General features: G+C 40.6%; 1 protein-coding gene across 6 annotated transcripts; it reads right to left on the minus strand.

Moving 5' to 3' along the window:
* Window positions 1-1,532: 1,532 nt before the first annotated feature.
* Window positions 1,533-21,256, minus strand: LOC113154197 (serine/threonine-protein kinase WNK4-like). 6 transcript variants are annotated; one of them, XR_003298014.1, is made up of 25 exons: window positions 21,132-21,255; window positions 20,009-20,473; window positions 15,716-15,888; window positions 14,764-14,984; window positions 14,422-14,579; window positions 14,248-14,336; window positions 13,452-13,671; window positions 13,114-13,356; window positions 12,840-12,990; window positions 12,544-12,740; window positions 12,134-12,207; window positions 11,128-11,260; window positions 10,919-11,035; window positions 10,603-10,743; window positions 10,291-10,345; window positions 9,977-10,087; window positions 8,746-9,296; window positions 7,553-7,601; window positions 6,861-7,054; window positions 6,658-6,709; window positions 5,695-6,145; window positions 4,967-5,172; window positions 4,621-4,703; window positions 2,565-4,391; window positions 1,533-1,711 (listed from the first exon to the last, which is right to left on the minus strand). XR_003298014.1 is itself a non-coding variant. In XM_026348261.1 (24 exons), the coding sequence occupies exons 2-24, from the start codon at window positions 20,426-20,428 to the stop codon at window positions 1,634-1,636; spliced, it is 4,095 nt and encodes a 1,364-aa protein (XP_026204046.1). In that variant the 5' UTR covers window positions 20,429-20,473; window positions 21,132-21,255; the 3' UTR covers window positions 1,533-1,633. The 6 variants fall into 6 exon arrangements, 5 of the variants coding, with proteins under 5 accessions (XP_026204046.1, XP_026204037.1, XP_026204053.1 ...); XM_026348261.1 differs by lacking the exon at window positions 2,565-4,391 and having other exon boundaries at window positions 13,186-13,356; XM_026348252.1 differs by lacking the exon at window positions 2,565-4,391.
* Window positions 21,257-24,853: the final 3,597 nt, after the last annotated feature.

A 24,853-nucleotide genomic window follows, 5' to 3' on the forward strand; every position in this document is an offset into this window, starting at 1 on the left:
CCTGTGAGGTGTCTTTGTCTCAAACTACAGATATCTCTCAGATATTTGTCTTTGTGCACAGTTGTGCATCGGGGCCTCCCACTCCTTGTTCTGTCACTGTTAGAGCCAGTTTGTGCTGCTCTCTGAAGGGAGTAGTTAACAGACTGATAAGAAATGTTAGGTTTCCTTGTAATTTCTAGCATTCAGCAGCAGCCTTCCTTTCTAAGGGTTAGACAACAGACTGATGGGTCTCTAATCGAAGTTCTTTCTGGCTGGCCTTTTTTCTCATCATGATCATTGATGACGGTGGTACTCACACAAACAAACAAGTGAACCCCAGGGTCAGTGGTTCAATTCCTAGTTCCTCCTGGCCATCGTCTACTGCAGCTGTCCAAACAACCATTTCTCCAATGGGATCAATAAAGTAACTTTAATGAGGTTTAAAGATTTTTAACTAGACTTTAACATTTCTGTAGAGTTCACAATAAACATTGTTAGGTACTCTTCATCAGGTCTTAGTTGGACCTGGACCAAAGCACCAGAGACAGGGCCAAGGTGCCAAAGAAACCAACCAAGAGGACACTTTCTGAAGAAAACCAAGGTCCTGTGTTCATTTTGAACATGTCATCTGAAACTGTCATCCTTGTGTTGTTTACGGTGTAGGCGTACTGATGCTCCAGATACTCTGTGTTCAACCTCAGTCCAGCAGATTTGTCTCTCAGACAGAAACCCAGATGGACGGTGGCTTTAAACCTGGAGGAGATTAGAACCAGAGCCAGGGCCAAGGTGACCAAGGAGAACGGGACACTGTCTTTGCCCTCTCCTGGGAGGATGAATGGGACGGTGATGTGGTTTCTTCCTGGTGGACCATGTTTTTTTGTCAGAGACTCAAATCTTTTCCACACACCGTCTTCTGGCAAAGTGAGAGGACTGAGCATGATGCTGGGAATCACCTGATCTCCAGCTTCCTTCAGTGAGTTCCACCGGTTTGGTAGGTTGATGGGTCGATGTTTTTCCTCAGGGTTTTGACCCCCGTGTTTTGTCTTACAGTAAAAAACTCGGTGCTGAGGTTGAATTCTTCCTGTAGCGACGCCATACGACACATCAACATCGTTGGCACAGTTCCAGGGAGAATACAGGAGCACGTCTGTGATGTTGGGCTGAGGCAGCAGGCAGCTGGCTGGGATCATGGGGACGGTGATTGATCCATGAGCTAACAGGGTGATGTTGATGTCATCGCTGTGATTCTTGTTTTCTTCTTCATCAATGTGTTTTTTCAGGAGATCAAACACATTCACGAGTTTGGAGACAGTGTGAGAGTCTGAATTTTCCTTCAGCCACTGAACAACAGCTTCATTCTCCCAGTTTTCCTCAGTAAACTTTATCAACGCTTCTCTGTCCCTCATCATAAGACGAACACTGCGCTCTCTTTCTGACTGAAACTTCTTTCTGTAAGAGGGAGAATATTAAAGAACCATTTCAGATGTCACTAGAGGCAGATGTTATGTCTTTACCTCAGATTCAGCAACAAGTGTAAAACAAGTGACACTCACTTCAACTCTTCTATCACAGCCTGCATGACCTCTGTCTTCTGTCTCCCACTCTGGCTGGTGTCCGGTGCTTGTGATGTCATCATCCCCACGATGGCTGATGATCAGAAAACAGGGCCTGCACCCCAACACAGATCAACTCTGATTGTTTGCTTGTGTTCTGGTCCCACAAATGTGTTAATCTGAAAGAGGAGAGAACATGAATAGAGAACTTCAGATAGTATTTGACTGAACTAGAAAAGAATCAGATGTAGTAGAAACACTGGAAACTTCTAAAGAAGGTTTAATGGTATAGTAAATGCAGCATTAATGTAAGAATCTCACTGAGACACACAGAGCAGATGTATGCTGTATATCTGGAGTGGAACTTGATGTCTTAGAGACCTGAAATGACGTTGTAGTAGTTGTTTTTGTAGTTTGGTACTTTACTGTGTAGTTTCCTGCATTGCATGACTTCTACCTGTTGAACTAGTAACACCAGGCGGTGTGGTGACAGTGACGTGGGTTTAATGAGAAGTTTCAGTAAGAAGAAGTTAAAGTAATATTATTGTCTGTTTTACAGTCCTAGTCTAGTAAGATAATAAGTAAGAGTTATTACAGTGGTTAAACTGATCAACTGTGAATTAAACTTAGTGTTCAGATTATTTCAGTAAATTTCTGAACAGATTTTTGTGTAAACACGACCCACAGTTCACATGAATGAGCCTATAAACTGGTTTTAATTTCAACAATTATAATAAGACATAAAATGTTTTCGCTGGATTCAGCCTGAATTTGAATTTTAATAATATATCTTAAATTTTATTTTATGTTCAAACTGTGTGTTACATCTGATAACAAACTGTCTTTAATAAATAAGTATCTATGGTGGTCAACCGACCATAACAGGCTCATTCATCAGTGACCGTCATTATCAGACAGAAACCATCAATAGAAAATCTAATAATTAGTTTTAGTTGCTGCAGAAGCAATCTGCTCTGATCTGGATCTATTATGCTGCTGATTTGAATCATTGTCATTTTGGTGTCATCCTACCTGGTTCGGAGCATCACAGGTTTGTCTGGAGCTCAGTGTTCAGCATCCGCATTCACCTCTTTATGCATGATATGCTGCATTCCTCTGTTTGCCATTGGCTGGTACAAAGTCAGGTGTTAAAGTAAAGTGAAACTGCATTGATCCAAAATGCACCTTGGGTGTTTACAAAATGCATTTTAATACAAAGGAAACAAACTGATCAGAAAATGAAGAGGAACCTTCCTGTATTTAGAACTGGCTCGTTTCTATTACCAGGACATTTATCAAACTTTAAATTGTTCAGTTCTTTACAAACAGTCAGAAGTTACTAAGATAAAAATCTGCATTATTCACAAGCGCCACCCTGATTGGCTGCAGGTGTGCTGAGACGTCAACCTGTCAGGTGTGGTAAGGTATGAATTACTTGACTAACTAATACTAGAAACACTTGTAGAACTTGTTTTGCCTTCTAAAACTAAATGTGATCATATTTGTTTGGTAGTGATCATCTCAAAGCTTTGGACAGGTGGAAAACACCTGTGACTTCCTGGAAAACATGTGAGTTGTTGTCACAGCTTCAGGAGGATTTAACCAGGGTGGATACTGACATTTATTGACACCATCCAAAAGCGGTTTCACCGAACCAAATAATAATGAATTATCTAACAAAGAGCTTGATGGAACTGACTGTTGTGGTTTTTGATGATGTTCGTTATCCCCATAAATTAAAATGTCTTTCTGTGTTTGAAGGACATCTCATTTAAATTACGTTTAAATGACCAAATGTCAGTTTTGCTTTCCAAATGAAAAAGGTGGAAGCAAAAGTGATGAGCTTGAAATGGACTTTTAATCGTTTTTTAAAAAATCCTTCTTCCACTTGAAGTTACTTTTATTAAAAACATTTAAAATCCAGAAGATGTTATCAGAAAACTTCAAACTTTAAATAGTGAATTAAGATCATTCCAGACTGTATTACTTATTCTTTAAATAATCTATAAATAAGGCACAGAGTGACTCAAAGCTACATTCATACAGATTCTAACCAGATACTGTGAATCTAAGGCAGATAAGTGCAGAAAACTCTGAACCTGATGCAAGAACAGCCTCAATTTACATATTCAATAATTCTATTTTATATATGAATTAAAAAAAATAAAAGAATAAAAACCTTAAAGGATTCTCATATTTAAATCAGAAAAGTCTGCACAGTCAAAAATATTTCAACTTGTTTTCGAAGCTCATTCATTCGGTTTTCTCTGCTTCTGAGTGTAAAAGATGTTTCTGTTTTTAATCATCACTGATCTGCTCAGTTTTCTGTTGATAGAACTGATGGGTTTCACTTCAGCATTTAATATTTGGGACCTTGGAATAATTTTAAAAAGCTGATTAATTGTTTTACTTGTGAGATCAGAAAAGAAACAATCAGTCTCTTAATGTTGGTAACTGATGTTTCTGTGATTCACATTATCACTGTTATTCACACACGTTTGTTTGTGTCTACTTGAAAATGAGATGATGCATCTCAGAGTTTATTCAAATTAAATGTGGAATAAGTGAATGTTATTCAGTGATGTTCAACCTCAAGGGAAAAAACTGAGAAAGGTATAAATAAGAACTGTTCTTGCAAAAGGCGCAGATCAATATTTTCTCTTAAAGTGCTGAAATATCATTAAATTGTTTGAGTCTCAACAGAAAATCCTAAAAGCAGCAAACTGATCAACAAACCAAAAAATGTGCATTAAAACGAAATATTAAAAATTGTTTAGCCAAGTTTCATGTTCCTGCAGGTTTGATGATAAAGTGACGACGTGTTAAAGAGATCTCCCCATCAACGCAGCTTCTCTCTCACTGGAAGACAAAGGTCAAAGGTCAGAGGTTAATGTACGACCAGCACAGGTAAATAAAAACCACATCACATTCGTCTCTGGCAGCACTGCATCCTGTGGTAATCAAAGGACCTGAGATCTACATGATGCCCACACCATTTCCCAAATAAAAGCACAGGAGCTGCATGACGAGTGGTTCAGGAACTGTGTGTGTGTTGATGAGCATAATGAAGATGAGGTTATGAACGCACCATGCAGCTGTGTCCGGGGACGAAGGTCACTCCTTTCCCTGCTCCACTGCTGTTACAGCTGACCGAGCTCTTCCTCATGATTCCTGAACCACAGACATTTCACATTATTATTACAAATCATTAAAACCTGTTCGATAGTGTAGTGGTAAGATTGACGCCTTTTCATGCGAGACACTGAGGTTCAAATCCTGGATGTGGTCTACCTACAGGTGGGGTCCTTAGACAAGACCTCCTTGCACTTACCCTGCCTTTGCCTTGTAAGTCACTTCGAATAAAAGCATCTGCTAAATGACTAAATGTAACTGTCCAGCTGTTGTGGTTTGGAGACTACACTGTGTCCTCCCACCTGCAGGGGGCGCCACATCCTGTCTCTGCAGGCTGTTTTTGCGAGGAGCAGGATAGTTTCCTGTCTTGGAGAAGCGGCGCGGTCGGTGGTTCAACATGGCGGCTGCAGACACGATACCTGGCGGCGGAACTTTTCCCTTCCTCATGTATAGCTCCTCAATCTCTTGCTTCTGATTGGCCTGGAGTTTCTGCACCTCTGTCAGGTGTCTGTGAGGAGTCAACATTAAAATGGTGTTTATGTCAGAGAAGGTAAAGAAAGAACGATGATGTGGCTGTTAGTGTTTGGACGTAGAAGTAAATCACAGTTGTAATAATTCAGCAGTTGTTATTATATCATTTTATAATAAGCCATTAAGCGGTTTACCTGTTACCAGGTGTGTTCAGAATCAGAAATAGGTGGGCTATAGCTAATGGAGCCTATTGATGCACACACACAAGCCATCAGTAAACAGTAACTACCAGAGCTTCAGCTGCTTCAATCTGCAGCTTGTTCTCAATAAGTGTAAGTTACGGTCTGGTCGCTGCGCCGGCTCTCACATGGTATGGTACTGTCAGGACAGGTAAGAAGAGTCACCTGAGACATTTATCCCAAAGCTGTGACTCAGTGACAACTGGACGTCCAGAAAAGTTTCTTCAGCTCTTCATCTTCTCAGATGAAGTCCAGCCGACACTGAACAGAACTTTTGGGATAACGGTGAGCAGCTATAATCTCATCAATTCACCAATCACCTTTGACGAAGTTTCTGTAGCTCCTCCCACATCTCCTCATTCTCGCTCTCTGATTCGTCAGAGCTGAGGTAAGGTGCACAGTGGCTCAGTGATTGGCTGAAGCTGTTGCTCATCACTGGGCTGCCAGATGACTCGTCTGACGAACTGCCGCTCACCAGCCGACTCTCCCCTCTTCTCTTGTCCTCCTCCCCCCTCCTCTCCTCCCGTGCTCCTGTGTTGTCAGGGTAACCACCAGGTGTGGAGGTAGTCACTGTTCTGATGCTGCTCTCTGATTCGCTCTTTTCTGTGTTGCTATCTGAGCTTTCTGATTGGTCCTTCCTTAATGGGGGTGGAGAATGGGCAGTGGGGGTGGCACTGCTGAGATGGCGGGTGTCCTGGTGAGCAACAACAGCAACATCCTTAGATGGCGTGACCTGGAAACGACCAACACTGAAGGCGGACGTCTTTTTTACTGCAAAGATACAGAAAAACAAAGCGTGAGAGACGTTCAGAGGTCGGCAAATCATCTCAATTTATGAGCTGAAGAGAAATAAACTGAGATAAACTATGGTTCATTTAGGTGACAGAGTACAAACTTGAAGTTTGTCACATTCTGTCTGTCTGAGAACTACAGGTGTTGACAGCGACTATTTATGATGCAGAGAGACTAGGAGAGAGTTTGCCGCTGCGTGTCACACCAGTGGCCTCATGTTGTCAGAAGACTAAAGAGAGAACATGTGCCGTCCTGAAATATTAAGTGATGACAAATCTCTAGATCCGAGCTGGATCAAAAAAGAAACATCCAGAGCTACTCAAGGGCCAATCTGGGACCCTTCTAACTGAGGCAATGGATGAAAAACTGGGCTCTGAACATCACAGGACTAGTAAGAGCAAGTGCCAAGTGTTGCTGTGGGCTGCGTTTAGTGGAAATTGGGACAGGGGGTTCTGTGTTTTCATTGGTGCTAACAAACAAGAATGTCTTACCCTCCTGAATAGGAGACTGTCTGGGTGGCAGCAAGGCAGCTGAGGAGGACACCTGGATAGGAGGGAGAACACCATGATCACAAAATCGGTGAGAACTGATGGAGAAGGTTAATGTAGGGAACTACGAGCATCCTGTGATGCTCTGAACCAGTTAGGAGGACACCTCAATGACAATGATTCAAAAAAACAAACGCGAGTCCTACTCTGTTGTGAGGAGTCGGTGCAGGAGGTGACAAGGGGGCTGAGGAGTCGGACAGTTCTCTGGGACTGGGAGCACTGGTCAGACTGGGAGCCCTGGTGACACCTGGAGCACTGGTCAGACTTTGAGCCCTGGTGAGACCTGGAGCACTGATCAGACCTGGAGCACTGATCAGACTGGGAGCAGAGACATGTGATCCTGTAAAGATGAATAAATACTGTCTGTCTGAAATCATTCTGTATTGTTATGAATCAGATTCCAGATTCTTGATTCATCATAAAGCTAATGTGCTACTTTAACACACAGAAGAACTAGTTGTAAACAACTCTGAAGATGGTCTTTTCTAAAATCTCATTGTGGAGGATGTTGTGTAGCAACACAGCTTAGAGGAATGTACAGCAGCTATTGGACACATTTTACTGGTATTTACTACAACTAGCAACAGAAACTAAGAGAAGAACTAGAAGCGAAAACAGATGCCACATACAAACGTAAATAGATAAATAAAATAAATAAATTAAAAAAAAATCAGTGGATGGCATGTTCATTACTCTACACAGATGGTGAAGTAACAGGTAGCAGCCCTACAGCTGTGTAGCTGAATTCACTGCTCACTAACAGCTACTTAGCCACAAATGTACTGTACGTTAACACCATAAGGTGTGACGTCACTTAGTGATGTCAGAAGAGCCTCACCGTGAGGGGGCGGGGTTACACCGAGCTTCATCTGCACTGGACTTTGGCCCTGTAATGAATGAATAAACAAATTACTTAATAAAAGAACAAGTGAAGAACAAATGAACAAATAAATGACTGAAAGGCTGAATCAGAAGGTCAACGTAATTTTAACCAGTTGTCTTTAATATCCTACTCTAACTACAATAAAATGACTTATTTACATGATTGGTTACTGTAGAAACTAGATATTATATGATTTTATGCAGATGATACACAGTTCTATCTTTTGGTCAACCCTAAAATCAGACACAGTCATGTAAAAATGAATTAAAAATTTTTTCCAAAGACAATATCAGACCTCTACTTTCTAAATTCCTCCAATAAAGCGAATATGTCTGAAGTTCCAGTTCCAGTTTTTGTACAAAATGTTCTCTTCTTTACTATTTTTCTTTTCATGCGTGCTAACTCAACAGAGAACTACAGTCCAATAAAATAACTTCCACCTCACTAGATCATCACTAGATCTGCTTAACTCATATTAGCTTTAAACTCACATTTGAATACATTTTTGCAAAAAAACATGACTCCTTCACCTGCATTGTATAGGCTTTAGTATGATGAGGAGTATTACAGTATGAAATCCCCCCTTCACTTGAACATTTGTGAATGTAGGCTTTAATGAGAGATGACAGATATAGTGATGTGATGATGAATCACATCACTATGCTTAATACTCTAGCATATAATAGATCTAGTAAGACCATTCGGTCTTGTTAATATCTATTGAGGCGCATTGGTGAGGGAAGATGATCCACTCTGTAACATTGATAAACAACTGCCAGTGAACTGTTTCTGTAGTTCCAACAGAAATGTGAGATGTATGTGAAATCCAACAGAGTGATACAACTTCACTCTAAATGACTCCAGATATAATTTAATTTATGCCATTAGGAAAAATCGATTGTGTCAGGCATGGATTTAATCAGCATTAAGTATAGGTGAATATAACATTTACATTTAGACGCTTTTATGCAAAGTGACTTACAAGTGAGGAACAAGGTACCTAACCAATATATAAGTGTTGGATTGGACACAGCAGATACCAGTCTCTAAAGAAGTCAAATCACATCTCTAATAATCCTTAAAACATCATTATTACTGAAGTTCAGATAAATACACTGACTGCCCACATATGTCCACCCAATTCCTACCTGAAATGTTTCTGCAGTCTGGTTGGTGGGTGCCCCCTGCTGGCTTTCAGGTACAGATCCCATGTGAGGGGTGGGAGGGTTGTAGGGTTTTTGGGGGGTGAAGGGAACAGAGAAGGAGTTGTGGTTTGTAGGAGGTAATGTAGCACCCAAGGTTTGAGACATAGGGGAAGAAATAGGAGTGGAAAATGAAGGAGACAGGGGCTGGGGGAGAAAGCCCTGGTTGGGGTTCCCAATTTGGAAGGACTGGGCCACACTCATGGCCAAAGATAGCACGTTCGCCAGGGAGAGGAGAGACTGGTCAGGGGGTGGCCAGAGAGGTGGGGCAGGGTGAGGAGCTGAGGTAGAGGGGGTGGGTGGCGTTAGAAGGGAGGGGTTACTGTGGACCTGATGGAGACCGGGAGTGGAGCTCTGGCCAGGAAAGGGGGCGGCGTAAAGTGGGTGGTCTGGGGGTGGTAGGTGATACTGAGTAGGAAGGGAGAGTTGGGAAGGGGCAGGAGCAGGGTGTGGTAGAGGGTAAGGGTAGGGGTAGAGGTGGTGCTGATGGGACGAAGCTGGATAGAGAAAGGTAGAGATAAGAATAAAAACAACAAGTGTTGATTGAAAACAGAAACATCAGGTGTAAAAAGAATTAAAGATAAGCGCCATCAATCAGTTTGTATTAACAGTAATGTCTGAACATGTTAAATCAAACTGACTCTGTGTATCCAAGGTTTTGGGCAAGAAACATGTTTGACTTTTATGGTATTTAGGTTTTAGGATGCTAACTTTGATAAACAAGTAGTATGAAGGTAAGGTCTGTAATAATTGTGTTGATGCTAAAAGTGAAAATAAATTTTAATAAACCAATACTCCAACACTTCTGTGCACCGCTTGATGGCAGTAGCAAAACAAAGATGCAAATGAAATAACTAAAAGTTTCCCTTTACTTCCAGTAATTGTGCTAAGCTAAGCTAAACATGTTTCTTTTATCAGTTTAAAATAGCTCACTGAAGATGAAGGAGAAAAACTAATGTGCAGATTAACAAAGTTCAGGTGACCCAGGATGCTTTCCTGAGAGACTACACAGGTTAGTGGAGGCAGAGAGTTTCCTAAAGTTTTGTCTGTTCATTTAATGTCTTTTACAAATTATGAGTCTTAAGTCTTAAGCACAAACATTTGAAACAGTTTTCGTTCAAGGAAACAATGTGTATCAGCAACTAAACAGAAACGTAAATGAAATGTGTTCAAGTACCTGATGAGGTGTGAAGGGACTGTGACCTCAGCGATCTGACAGGAGGCACGGCCTCAGGGTCGACATAGAAGTCTACATCCTTTAAGGGGGAGAGGTCCGCATCAGCGATGTCTGATGGGAAAACACTTAAATCACTCAATCAAATCACTTCTATACTCTCTTTGGAATTTGTGTGCTCGTTCTGCACAGGGGGCTTAGTATTTTTTTTTATTTAAATCTGTAAGAAATTAATCTTATTATATAAAGTGCTTTGAGATGATTTTTGTTGTAACTTGATGCTGTATAAAAAACTGAATTAAACAGAGTTTGTCTACCTGGTAGAGATGATGAGGACAGAGTTCTGGAGAATCCCTGCGCTGACAGGTTGGGCTAAAGAAATTTCAACAAAATAAGCAAAAGCTGTGAAACTAGAAACCGATTTATTTATTTTACTCTTCATAATCAAGGCGCTGTATTCACCACTCAACCCCCCTCCCTCAAAAGAAATACAACAACGAAGTTTAACATTAGCTGATGGAAAAGTCAAGGCAACAAAAGTTTCTCTTCAGCGTTTAAAACACTCTGAACCACATCGAGACATTCAAGACACCACCTGTGACTGTGTAAAAAATCGTAATGACATATACTGTAGATTCAGGAAGCAGGTGAGGCAGCCTGTCGGCGTCGGTCTGCGACTGACGCATCACTGCCTCTGCTCTCTCGATGATGTCATACATGCGGAGGATGAATTCTTCCCGCTCTGACGGCAGGATGAAGTCTCTGTGCAGCTGTGAACACACACAGTGCTGTGATTTAAAAATATAACTGAATTATAGGTGCTCAGTCCCAACACAGAGAAACAAAAACAAAGACAGACAGAAAGTCAACCATGTGCAGGTGAAAGATTGATTACATACTGCTTTGTTCACAAGTCTACACAGAATTCATGCATCTGCCCCTCACCATCACAGAGGCGATGTCCTCTGGATTGTCTCCGTCCAGGTCGAACTTGAATGTCACCATCTTGTTGTTGTGAGTCTGCAGCTGACACTCGACCACCCTGTCAACCTGGTCTGACATCTGAAACCCCAGACAGTGAACAAGTATTAAACGCAGCCTATGTTTTGGTTGATAGGTGTGAATCTAACAGTTTCTGTGGCTCAGATTTTCACCCCTATGATTCTCAGACGAGCCCTCGCTCTCCTCCTGAACTGCTTCGTAGCTGCTGGTTTAGCTACATCCTGGTTGCCCTTATCTGATTGGCCATCGTTCCCATCACTCAAACCTGAGGTCACATCAGAATAGCTACAAACAGAGAAACAGCGAGGAGACAAAAGAAAAAATGTCCATATGTGAAGCAATAACCTGCTTAAACATCCAGATCCAGAGCCTCTATCCATTCAAATTCTACCATTTCATGTCATTAACTCTGTGTCTTCTCTCTCCTGTAGTTGTGTTTCCTCCTCTCTGTTCTCCTCTGCAGGTGTCCTCCTCCATGGAGTTGTATAGGACCCCTACTGGTAGGTGACAGCTGGGATTTGAACCACAGTCCCCCCCCAGTCTCCCACATGGAAGGCAGCGATCTTACCACTACACTAACCAGCTGCCAACCAGTTACTGGTCCTACCAACCTGTCCAGTGTTTTTGCTGCTTGTTGTGTTTTGTTGCCTGATGTTCTTTTCTCTCTCCTATTTCCACTCACCCCAACCGGTCGAGGCAGATGGCCGCCCACCCTGATCCTGGTTCTGCTGGAGGTTTCTTCCTCTAAAGGGAGTTTTTCCTCTCCACTGTCTCCTGGTGCTGCTCAGTGGGGTTGTTGGGTTTTCTATACAATTATTCTCTGTAAGGTCTCAGACTTTAAACACTGTAAAGTACCTTGAGATGACTTCTGTTGAGATTTGGTGCTATACAAATAAAATTGAATTGAATTGAATTGAATTGAATTGAATTGAATTGAATTGAATTGAATTGAATTGAATTGAATTGAATTGAATTGAATTGAACTGAATTGAATTGAATTGAATCAGGATTCCAGTTTTAAGTAGTGTTTGTGAGGACGTTAGAAATTTGAGAAAAGTGCGAATATTTCTAAAAAGTGGGAAAATTTAGAAAGGTTTGGCCACGTAGATGATGACAAACTTTTAAGTAAAGACATAAATGTGTGTTTATGTGAGTTACCTGTCCACAGGTGAGGTGAAGCCACAGAATGACCCAAGTGGCAGCCGCTCTGCATTGTAGGACACAGCAATGCTCTGGGGAAAGATTAAGAATGAACAGAAAAAACACATCTTAGCCATCGGGTTTAGTCTAAACCTCTCACATCAGTATATTTTGTCTCCTCTAGATGGCAATAAAGACCAACATGACACAGGTAAGATGAACTTGTGTGTTCAGTTCCTGTTTGCATTGAACATAATGTACAAACTAAAAGTAAACTGGGGTCATATAGATTCTTTTCATGTCATTAAATATGTGAATCATGTCTGTATGACATCACGGCTGCTGATATTGAAATAATTCAAACATGTGGCCCACATCTGCCACTGAAATTAGCCCCGCCCTGTTTATCTGCTCCACCTCCTACACACCTTAGGGAACTTCAGCACAGGAAGGGGTGGGGCCTTGGTCATCAGAGGAGGAGGAGCCTGATGGTGAAGGGTTTCTTGGGCCGATGGAGTGGGGGTGGAACCAGGTTGAGAGATGGAGGTGGGGTTAATGGCCAACTGGGGTGTGGCTTCAACATTCTGCAAGGAAGAGCTGAAGGAGCTGTCAACCTCAGAGTCCGCTGCCATGGCAACAAGAATAGAGAGCTTTATAGTAAATGTGGATGTGAACAAAATGAAAAAATGGATATATATTGTTATTTAATAATTCATGTGCTGACAGGAGTTGGAAGTGTGTCTCATCGTTTTGTCTCCCTCTGCTGTGCTGGAGATGATCCCAGAATCCATGAGGCTGCTGATCAATGATGTCACAGGTATTTTAGGCAGGGCTTGTCTCGAGGTGGGAGCAGGAACTGAAATAGCATCTGAGCCCTTTAAAATATGGACGTTAAAAAAATTAATTTTTATATAAAAGTGAAAAACTGTTTATGGCTGTAGATGTAAACTCAGTCAGCAGGAGGTGCCTTGTTCCCATGGAAACGTCCTCAAACACACCTGATTGGCCACTTGTCCAGCAGCAGATAAGGTCATTGCAGCTGGAGGTTTCTGATTTGATGACTCAGGTACCTGGGGAGTGGAGTTAAGTTCCTCCTCAACAACAGCATCCTTCTGATGGTTCTGGGTTTCCTCCAGCAGGCGCCGCTGTTTCTCCCGCTGACGCTTTATCGCTGTCACTCTGTGTCTGATCGCTTTGGCAACCACGTTATAGTCGGCCTTACACACAAAACCCAACACCACCTGAGACACAGAGAGCGAGAGACAAGGGAAACAGGTGAGACACCTGCAACTGCCACTCAGTCAGGTGATGTCATCGGTGTGATGTCATCATGTACCATCTCCTGAGCCACCTCCTCAGGAACATCTTTGTACAACTCAAACAGGAACTCGATGGCGTTGTTGTCTTTGTATTTGCCATGAAGTTTCTTGTTGTCGTCCATACGGAGCCACAGCTTCAGTGCCGCCTTCGAGCCGTCGTCCTCCTCGGCCAGCTCCACGTGGACGCCCAGCTGCTCCTGAAAGAACCGGTGATCTAGCAGGTCCTGGACTGTGAACCTGCAGCAGAATACAAATCCTCCGTCATGGATGAAGCCAGGATGTTATAAAACACTGAAGTCACCTCAAACCCACAAACTGAACTGAACAGTTCAGCTACCAAGCCCCTCTCCTGTGGAACCAGCTCCCAGGTCAGGTTCTGGAGGCAGACACCCTCTCCACATTTAGGACCAGACTTAAAACTTTCCTTTTTTATAAATCTTATAGTTAGAGATGGATCAGGTGACTTTGAACCATCTCTTAGTTCTGCTGCTATAGCTTAGTCTGCTGGGGACCTCTACTGATACACTGAGCTCCTCTCCTCTCTCCTTTCTCCTCTATCCATTCAAATTCTACCATTGCATGTCATTAACTTTGTGTCTTCTCTCTCCTGTAGTTGTGTTTCCTCCTCTCTGTCTCCCTCTCTCTGTTCTCCTCTGCAGGTATCCTCCTCCTTGGAGCTGGAGATCTCCAGTCTCCCTGTCTGCTCAAAAATGTACCTTGATTGCAAAAGTACATGTCTGAAGAATGAGGTCCAGAAATTACACAGTGTGTACTTAGTTAATTTACCTATTATAATTCAGAAGAAGATGTTACCTCTCACTGCTGTTGGTTCGAATGCAGCCTTCAATGATCTCCTTCAGCTCTGAGACTTGTACTTTGAAAAAACTGTCTGGTTTGATTCCCTGAGAGGCAAACACAAAGTCAACAGTAGAACAGTAGAACAGAAGTAGACAGTGCTCAGGTGTACTCAGGTGGATGGAAACCTACATTGGTGACCTTGCGGTAGATCTGGGCGGCATTCTGACACTCAGAGTAGGGATACTCGGATGTTGCCATCTCCAGGATGCACATACCGAAGGCATAAACATCCACGGCCTCGTCATACTTCTCTTCATACATCTCTGGTGCCATGAACTCTGGGGTCCCTGAATGCACCACCAGTCACAACATGTCACAAACACCAACTTCAAGCTTCTGCTTCTAACATAAAAATGTGGGTCACAGCTTGGATTTTAACTTTATTAAATTAGGGGCTAACTTGGTCTAACAAGGTCTGTTTTCATTTAGATTTTTTTTCTGTCTCGCTGTACCCACTGCTTGCTTTCTTACCGATGACGCTTTTGACGAACGAAGCCTTCTTGAGAGTAGCAAGGCCCAGGTCTCCAATCTTGACTGAGGCGGTGGGTCCAGTGATGAAGATGTTGTCACATTTGAGGTCTCGGTGGAGGATGGGTGGACAGCGTGAGTGCAGGAACTGCAGTCCCTTCAGGATCTGGAAACTCCAACGCTGCAGCAGCTTGAGCTTCATCTGACGGAACCTGCTCAGGTACCTGCATGAGGAACACAAACCTGGCTAAGCCTGTTGTTGGAAACCTGAAGTGTTCAAGGAATAAAATGAGTATGGGGCATTAGGAACTAAATTAGAAAGTGTTAAAGAAAAAAATAACTGATGAGTGCTTGGGAGTGGAAATGAGTGGGACATGTTGAGGAATTCAAACGAATGAGGTGTTGTAGGAACAGAAATGATCGTTGTTTCCTCTAAAGCACTTTGAAACACCTGTTTTATCTCTGTCAAAAAACACTTTCTTGTTATAGCTGGAAAAAATTCTAGGACAGTTAGATGGATCCTTGAAGAAGCTCAAGATCAGAACATCACCAGATATAGAGACTTAAACCAGTCTAGAGCTGTCTTTTATACACTATCAAAATATTCAGAAGAGGAAACTGTTGATATATTAGTTATCATTTACCATTGAAGTGCAGTGTGTATCCTGCTCCAGCTGTAATCACCGCTGTGCATTTTTAAAATTGGCAACAATTTTCAAATGTGTGTGGGATCAATAGAGTTTTAAATGTATCATATATTCATCATTATTTATCTAAAAATATTTTTTAAAACGTGTTAGTTGGTAAGAAGAGGTGAACCTGGCTTAAAACAGGCTGATACAACATCTGCTGTTGGAGAAGTTGTGAAAAAGATCCTGCAGTGCAACTTGAACACAACCTTGTGGAGCCCTTTAAAGCATGGCCTAACTTGAGCAGGTCCTCATTCTGGACTCACATTTTCAGGGTCCCGGACGTCATGAGCTCTGTCACCAAGATGGTGCATTTGTGTCCCTTTAGCATCGACTTCCAGGAGTCAAAGAATCGGACGATGTTCGGATGCTGCAGAGTTTTCAGCATCTCCACCTCCTCGCTGAACCTCTGACGCTCCATCTTATTCAGTCGATGGGTCTAGGGTGGGGTTAAACATAATGGTAATAATAGATCATTTATTCTTGTGGACAGGAGCCCAGGTTCCAGGGTTCAGCCTCTTGTCCATGAACACTTTAACATGTGGCCAGGAATCGGGGGGATCCAGGAATTGAACCACCAACCTGAGCGTTTGCATGTTTCACGATTGACCTCAAAGACAAGCGTGACAACATTTTGTTATTATTCACGAGAGAAAGCGCTGTCCTGCTGATCATGCTATATGGTGGAGCTGTGAAGCGTGTGTGAAGAACGTTTGTGGAGCTATGACACCAACACGGGAAGACAGAAAAAGCTATGACCACATACAGAGGTGGACCAGATGTGATCTGAACTAATCTGCTTTAGTTAGTGTCACCCAGCTAATTAACACTTTACAACCTTCTAAACACACATTCGTGTTGAATTTGTGAGTGAAGACGTAAAATGACCTATAATTCACACAAAGGGAAGATATTATGTTGTGGTGCAGTAGTGGAAAGTAACTAAGTGCACATACTGTGGTGTACTTGTACTTCATCTGAGTATTCCTGTTTTATTGCCCTACACTCATCTGAAAGCTACAATTCCGATTTTCCGAAGTTGAGATTTTACAATATTAAATAACAGCTTTTAAAATAAAGATAAATCATCTGTAATAACTAATAATAATAATGTAATTTATTACAGATTATATAATAATAAATCATCAGTATTAGTATACTATACTATACTTAGTAGATGATTATGTATTATCAATACACAGCTTTTGGAAAAAGGTTCTAAACTTTTATTTAAAAGTATTTGGAGGACCACAAACACTGTGATATAGAAAAAAAAGTGAATATAGAAGAACACCTGCGCAGTGCAGTGATTGGTCCGTTCGTGATGGTTGAAATATACCTGAATTAAAGCAGGAGATACTGTTCATTCCTGATAGATTCATGTACCCTCATCAAGTTTCGACCTCTCGTGTGGAGGAGAACTGGGTCTGTCTACTTTCCTCTGTTTCCTTGTGTTAATAATTTCTCAGATTTATCCACAGGAATGGGGGGGGGGGGGGGGGGGGGGTGGGGGGGGGGGGGGGGGGGTGACTGAACGTCCTAAGAGGTACAGTGTAAATACTGTGGGACCAATAGGAGTGAAGGACAGGTAAGTGTGTTTACAGGTGAGTGCGTTAATCACCATAAACACAGCTGACCTTTGAACTCTCTGTTTTTGTTTTACTCGTACTACTTTATACTTTGTAGAAATATTGTAGTTTTAATTACACAACATTATCTGTTGTCTTTAACATATGAAGAGCTGACAAAAGGTGTTTTGATTAATTGATTATTGAGCAAACGTTTCATAGTTAAAACGTGATAAAATATGAGAATGAGCTTTTTTCCTGAGTATTTAAATAATAACAATAACTAACGTGACGCTCTGTAACTTTGAAGATATTTCTCATCAGACTTTCAGCTGATTAATCAGGAAAATAATCTGATTCATCAACATAATACTGGTAAAATTAACGAGTAAAATACTCTCCGTACTTTTACTTTAAATTCATTTTCGTGATAATATGTTTGACCTTTTTGTGAAGTTTCAAGTCACATTTTGATTCTACGACATCGACTTATAGAGTATTTCTACGGTGTAGTACTTTAATTAAGGATCTGAATACTTCCAGTACATTAATGTGTTTACAGTCACCTTGTGGGACTGAGGACGACGATGTCAATGATTAAACACGAGTCTCCATGGAAATCGATGTAACGTGGTTTTGTGCTGTTATCACCGCCCACCAGCCGCCGCCTGTCCGGTCAGATACTGTGTACCGTACAACAAACTGCTGAGTCACACTTTATCACACACATGCTGAACACACACTGACTCTGGTCCTCCCTCCTGGATCCTAACAGTGCTGAACTGTAGTCCTGAACGGTTCTGGTCTATAGCTCAGATATAACGTCTGTAACATTAGATCTGTGTCCTGGAAGATGAGCTCGGTGAAATCACAAATACGAGGGAATAAAAAAGAAAAAAAAATCACCACAGGAGAGAGAGAGGGTCCGTTAGCCGATGAGTTCAGGGTCACTGTACGAACGGAACCACAGTGTTAGTGAGACAAGGAGCCGGTTCTGATTGGTCGGTTTGTCATCACGGGCAGAAGCAGCTGAGACTGTGTATCACAGTGTAGTAGTTTGTGTGTACTTCTGTGTATCAGAGTGTAGTAGTTTGTGTGTATCAGAGTGTAGTAGTTTGTGTGTATCAGCGTGTAGTAGTTTGTGTGTACTTCTGTGTATCAGAGTGTAGTAGTTTGTGTGTACTTCTGTGTATCAGAGTGTAGTAGTTTGTGTGTATCAGAGTGTAGTAGTTTGTGTGTACTGCTGTGTATCAGAGTTTAGTAGTTTGTGTGTATCAGCGTGTAGTAGTTTGTGTGTACTTCTGTGTATCAGAGTGTAGTAGTTTGTGTGTACTTCTGTGTATCAGAGTGTAGTAGTTTGTGTGTACTTCTGTGTATCAGAGTGTAGTAGTTTGTGTGTACTTCTGTGTATCAGCGTGTAGTAGTTTGTGTGTACTTCTGTGTATCACAGTGTAGTAGTTTGTGTGTACTTCCGTGTGTCAGCGTGTAGTAGTTTGTGTGTATAAGAGTGTAGTAGTTTGTGTGTACTTCTGTGTATCAGAGTGTAGTAGTTTGTGTGTATCAGCGTGTAGTAGTCTGTGTGTATATCTGTGTATCAGCGTGTAGTAGTTTGTGTGTATCAGCGTGTAGTAGTTTGTGTGTACTTCTGTGTATCAGCGTGTAGTAGTTTGTGTGTACTTCTGTGTATCAGCGTGTAGTAGTTTGTGTGTACTTCTGTGTATCAGCGTGTAGTAGTCTGTGTGTACTTCTGTGTATCAGCGTGTAGTAGTCTGTGTGTATATCTGTGTATCAGTGTGTAATAGTTTGTGTGTATCAGCGTGTAGTAGTTTGTGTGTATCAGAGTGTAGTAGTTTGTGTGTACTTCTGTGTATCAGCGTGTAGTAGTTTGTGTGTACTTCTGTGTATCAGCGTGTAGTAGTTTGTGTGTACTTCTGTGTATCAGCGTGTAGTAGTTTGTGTGTACTTCTGTGTATCAGCGTGTAGTAGTCTGTGTGTATATCTGTGTATCAGCGTGTAATAGTTTGTGTGTATCAGCGTGTAGTAGTTTGTGTGTATCAGAGTGTAGTAGTTTGTGTGTACTTCCGTGTATCAAAGTGTAGTAGTTTGTGTGTACTTCTGTGTATCAGAGTGTAGTAGTTTGTGTGTACTTCTGTGTATCAGAGTGTAGTAGTTTGTGTGTACTTCTGTGTATCAGCGTGTAGTAGTTTGTGTGTACTTCTGTGTATCAGAGTGTAGTAGTTTGTGTGTACTTCCGTGTGTTAGCGTGTAGTAGTTTGTGTGTATAAGAGTGTAGTAGTTTGTGTGTACTTCTGTGTATCAGCGTGTAGTAGTTTGTGTGTATCTCTGTGTATCAGCGTGTAGTAGTTTCTGTGTATCAGCGTGTAGTAGTTTGTGTGTACTTCTGTGTATCAGCGTGTAGTAGTCTGTGTGTATATCTGTGTATCAGTGTGTAGTAGTTTGTGTGTATAAGAGTGTAGTAGTTTGTGTGTATAAGAGTGTAGTAGTTTGTGTGTACTTCTGTGTATCAGCGTGTAGTAGTTTGTGTGTACTTCTGTGTATCAGCGTGTAGTAGTTTGTGTGTACTTCTGTGTATCAGCGTGTAGTAGTTTGTGTGTACTTCTGTGTATCAGCGTGTAGTAGTTTGTGTGTACTTCTGTGTATCAGCGTGTAGTAGTCTGTGTGTATATCTGTGTATCAGCGTGTAATAGTTTGTGTGTATCAGCGTGTAGTAGTTTGTGTGTACTTCTGTGTATCAGCGTGTAGTAGTTTGTGTGTACTTCTGTGTATCAGCGTGTAGTAGTCTGTGTGTATATCTGTGTATCAGCGTGTAATAGTTTGTGTGTATCAGCGTGTAGTAGTTTGTGTGTACTTCTGTGTATCAGCGTGTAATAGTTTGTGTGTATCAGCGTGTAGTAGTTTGTGTGTATCAGCGTGTAGTAGTCTGTGTGTATCAGAGTGTAGTAGTACTGGTAGTACTGGTAGTACTGGTACCTGTAGTTCACACCAGGCCACCTCCACCGTGGTCTCGGTGTCCAGTCCTTTGTAAACGCTCTTGAAGGATCCACGTCCGATCTCGATGTTGAACTTGAGGAACCGTCCGTCGGGGGACGACGCCACGGCCTTCGTCTCCACCTCTTCGCGCTCCTCCACTTCCTTCTGTTGCCATAGTAACGCCTCCTTGTTGGAGTCGGACAGGACGGCCGCCGCCTCCTCTCCCGAGTCCCAACCGATGTACTGATTGGTTGGCGGGTTCTCCGTCACCTCGTCATTTGTTGTTGTCATGGTGACGGGAGGAAGAGGAGTATGAACAGTAGACTCTTCTTCATCCTTCTTCTCTTCCCCTTCTTCTTCTTCTTTTTGGTCTTCTTCAGGTTGCTTCTTAGGGAGGTCGTCAGTGATCCAGGGCAGCATCCTGCAGCCTCCTCCCTCCTTTCCTCCCTCCTTTCCTCCTCAGACCTGAAACACCAACAGAGTCTTTCCCTCTTTGTTCATCGTGATCGTCTCACTCCAAACTATAGACTATACCAAGTTGCAGTAGTACAGGTATTCGTTACTACTACTACTACTACTGCCAACACTGCAGAAGCTGCTGCTGAACGTTTAGTGCTCTGAGATCTACCGGAGCCTGAACTCGAGTGTCGGCCTCCGTCCACTGAACGACTTCATACAGATTTCGGTTTAGTGTTTATGTCTGAACAAACTTTTCGTCTTTCTCTGTTTCGTCTCTGCTCTGAAAGTCCGTGACCTGTTACTTCTCCCTCCTCCACCTCCTCCTCCACCCAGATCAATAGAGTCTTGTGGTGTCATCTCACAGAGATCCTCTGATTTACAGTTAAGTTTACTGTGAAACAGCGTCTGTTTCTGCTTCATTCATTTAAGTAACAGCTGATTACAGATGATATTTAAACCTTCTTTTAATTATTATTTAATTATTATGACAGATTTTTCTTCTTCTGCTCTTTGTTCACTAATGTAAATCGTGTTTTGTCCAATTAAAAGCTACTGTTCTGATCTTATCTGGACACTTTTCTCTCCTTCGTCTTTCAGCAGCAGTTTTAATATTTCAAACACAAACTGATCTGTTTCATCTTCTATTATAATGAGAACTACTCACTGTGTGAACCCAGTAGAGACTCCAGCAGCTGCACTAACAGTTTTTTAAAGTCCAGGTTCCCTCCTCAGTCCGTCTTTAGAGACTCTGATTCACCTCAGACCCGCTCCTCCACCTCCTTCTCCTCCACCTCCTTTATCTGCAGCGAACAGACGCTTCGGGAAGCCCCGCCCACCGGATACCTGTCAATCAAACACCTGCGGGTGGGGGTGGGGGGGGGGTCAGTACTGAAAATGACAGTAAAATTACAGTATGTAAATAAAGTATTCAAGTATTCACTACTAACAAAGGATGTTTTCATGGTTGTTTCTTTTTCATATTCCGACTAAAGATTCGATTTTTAAGAATTATTCTTATTATTTCATCATTTTATTGCAGCACTCGGCCGTTTATTAAAATGTTAATAAAATCAGCATATCAGTAGTTACAGTGGGTCAGTATTCACACAGTACACAGTATTTACTGTGTTTTTAAATGTCACTAAAATATAAAACTGAAGAAAGTGAAGGTTGTGATGTGACTCTGTGTCCAGTAGAGGACGCTCTGCCCACTCAGCAGCTGAACACTCTCCCTGCTTTAACGCTTTCATTTTTTATTTCATCCACATTTTCACCATTAATTTAGTATTTACATGATTCTTCCATCATCGTCGACAAAGTGAATTTCTTATAATTTTCAGTAATAATAATAATAATAATAAATTTATTTATACAGCACTTTTCTAAACATATGTTACAAAGTGCTTCACAAGACAGACAAGAAACACATGTAGCCCAACAAGATCAACTTGAGCAGCACTAGGAAAACAGTGTAGAGGAAAAACTCCCCCTAGGGGAAGAAACCTCCAGCAGAACCAGGCTCAAGTTAAACGGCCATCTGCCTCGACCGGTTGGGGAGCAGGAAACAGCTATACAAACAAAACAATAATACAAACAACTACCACATCGGTCCTTGGGGAGACCAGTTCCAACGTAAAGACATTTTAATCTAATGGAGAGTCTTCCCAAGGACAGATTTGTTTTAGCTTACAGAAGATCGCAAAGGGCTCGCCGGTAGAGGTATGTTTTAAGGAGAGTTTTAAAAGATGTTACTGAGTCAGCTGATCTTATATCCTCGGGTAAGCTGTTCCAGAGTTTAGGGGCTCTAACTGAAAAGGCTCTGTCACCTCTAGTAGTCATTCTGACATCGGGGACATACAGAAGATTTCTACCAGAGGATCTGGTACGTGCTACGTGCAGGCTCATAAGGCTTTAAAAGCTGGGATAAATAGCTGGGGGAAAGGCCATGCAGAGCTTTAAAAGTTATTAATAAAATCTTAAAATCAATCCTAAAACATACTGGCAGCCAGTGTAAGGAAGCTAATGCAGGAGTGATGTGGTCGTATTTTCTTTTTCTAGTTAAGAGTCTTGCAGCTGAATTCTGAACAATCTGGAGCCGATTAATAGATTTCTGGCTGAGACAGGTGAACAGACTGTTGCAATAGTCAAGGCGTGAGGAAATAAATGCGTGTAAGATTACTTCAGTGTCATGAAAAGAAAGAATTGAACGTATTTTGGAGATATTTCTAAGATGATAAAAACATGCCTGGACAAGCTTTGTGACATGATGCTCGAAGTTAAGTTTACTATCAAACCAAACACCAAGACTTTTTGCAGTGGGCTTAGAATTAGCTAAGAGAGAATCTGTGCAGGGGAATCAATCAATCAATCAGTAGAATCAATAGCAAATATATCTGTCATTAACTAAAGACCATTGTATCCTAACGAGGACTCGTTTATTTCAGTGAGTCTCACAGTCTGAGCTGCTGCTAGTAAAAAGTACAGAAGTAAAGAAGTAAAAAAGAAGTAAAGAAGAAGTAAAGAAGAAGTTCAGAAGTAAATAAGTACAGAAGTAAAGAAGTAAAAAAGAAGTAAAGAAGAAGTTCAGAAGTAAAGAAGTACAGAAGTAAAGAAGTAAAAAAGAAGTAAAGAAGAAGTTCAGAAGTAAAGAAATAAAGAAGTATAGAAGTAAATAAGTACAGAAGTAAAGAAGTAAAAAAGAAGTAAAGAAGAAGTTCAGAAGTAAAGAAATAAAGAAGTATAGAAGTAAAGAAGAAGTTCAGAAGTAAATAAGTACAGAAGTAAAGAAGTAAAAAAGAAGTAAAGAAGAAGTTCAGAAGTAAAGAAATAAAGAAGTACAGAAGTAAAGAAGTACAGAAGTAAATAAGTACAGAAGTAAAGAAGTAAAAAAGAAGTAAAGAAGAAGTTCAGAAGTAAAGAAATAAAGAAGTATAGAAGTAAAGAAGAAGTTCAGAAGTAAATAAGTACAGAAGTAAAGAAGTAAAAAAGAAGTAAAGAAGAAGTTCAGAAGTAAAGAAATAAAGAAGTATAGAAGTAAAGAAGTACAGAAGTAAAGAAGTAAAAAAGAAGTAAAGAAGAAGTTCAGAAGTAAAGAAATAAAGAAGTATAGAAGTAAATAAGTACAGAAGTAACGAAGTAAAAAAGAAGTAAAGAAGAAGTTCAGAAGTAAAGAAATAAAGAAGTATAGAAGTAAAGAAGAAGTTCAGAAGTAAATAAGTACAGAAGTAAGAAGTAAAAAAGAAGTAAAGAAGAAGTTCAGAAGTAAAGAATAAAGAAGTATAGAAGTAAAGAGTACAGAAGTAAAGAAGTAAAAAAGAAGTAAAGAAGAAGTTCAGAAGTAAAGAAATAAAGAAGTATAGAAGTAAATAAGTACAGAAGTAACGAAGTAAAAAAGAAGTAAAGAAGAAGTTCAGAAGTAAAGAAATAAAGAAGTACAGAAGTAAAGAAGTACAGAAGTAAATAAGTACAGAAGTACAGAAGTACAGAAGTAAATAAGTACAGAAGTTCAGAAGTAAATAAGTACAGAAGTAAAGAAGTAAAAAAGAAGTAAAGAAGAAGTAAAGAAGTAAAGAAATAAAGAAGTACAGAAGTAAAGAAGTACAGAAGTAAATAAGTACAGAAGTAAAGAAGTAAAAAAGAAGTAAAGAAGAAGTAAAGAAGTAAAGAAATAAAGAAGTACAGAAGTAAAGAAGTACAGAAGTAAATAAGTACAGAAGTAAAGAAGTAAAAAAGAAGTAAAGAAGAAGTAAAGAAGTAAAGAATAAAGAAGTACAGAAGTAAAGAAGTACAGAAGTTCAGAAGTAATAAGTACGAAGTAAAGAAGTAAAAAGAAGTAAAGAAAGAGAAGTAAAGAAGTAAAGAAATAAAGAAGTACAGAAGTAAAGAAGTACAGAAGTAAATAAGTACAGAAGTAAAGAAGTAAAAAAGAAGTAAAGAAGAAGTAAAGAAGTAAAGAAATAAAGAAGTATAGAAGTAAAGAAGTACAGAAGTAAATAAGTACAGAAGTAAAGAAGTAAAAAAGAAGTAAAGAAGAAGTAAAGAAGTAAAGAAATAAAGAAGTACAGAAGTAAAGAAGTACAGAAGTAAATAAGTACAGAAGTAAAGAAGTAAAAAAGAAGTAAAGAAGAAGTAAAGAAGTAAAGAAATAAAGAAGTACAGAAGTAAAGAAGTACAGAAGTAAATAAGTACAGAAGTAAAGAAGTAAAAAAGAAGTAAAGAAGAAGTAAAGAAGTAAAGAAATAAAGAAGTATAGAAGTAAAGAAGTACAGAAGTAAATAAGTACAGAAGTAAAGAAGTAAAAAGAAGTAAAGAAGAAGTAAAGAAGTAAGAAATAAAGAAGTACAGAAGTAAAGAAGTACAGAAGTAAATAAGTACAGAAGTAAAGAA

Source organism: Anabas testudineus, chromosome 8, assembly GCF_900324465.2.
Source record: "Anabas testudineus chromosome 8, fAnaTes1.2, whole genome shotgun sequence".
Lineage (NCBI taxonomy): Eukaryota > Metazoa > Chordata > Actinopteri > Anabantiformes > Anabantidae > Anabas > Anabas testudineus.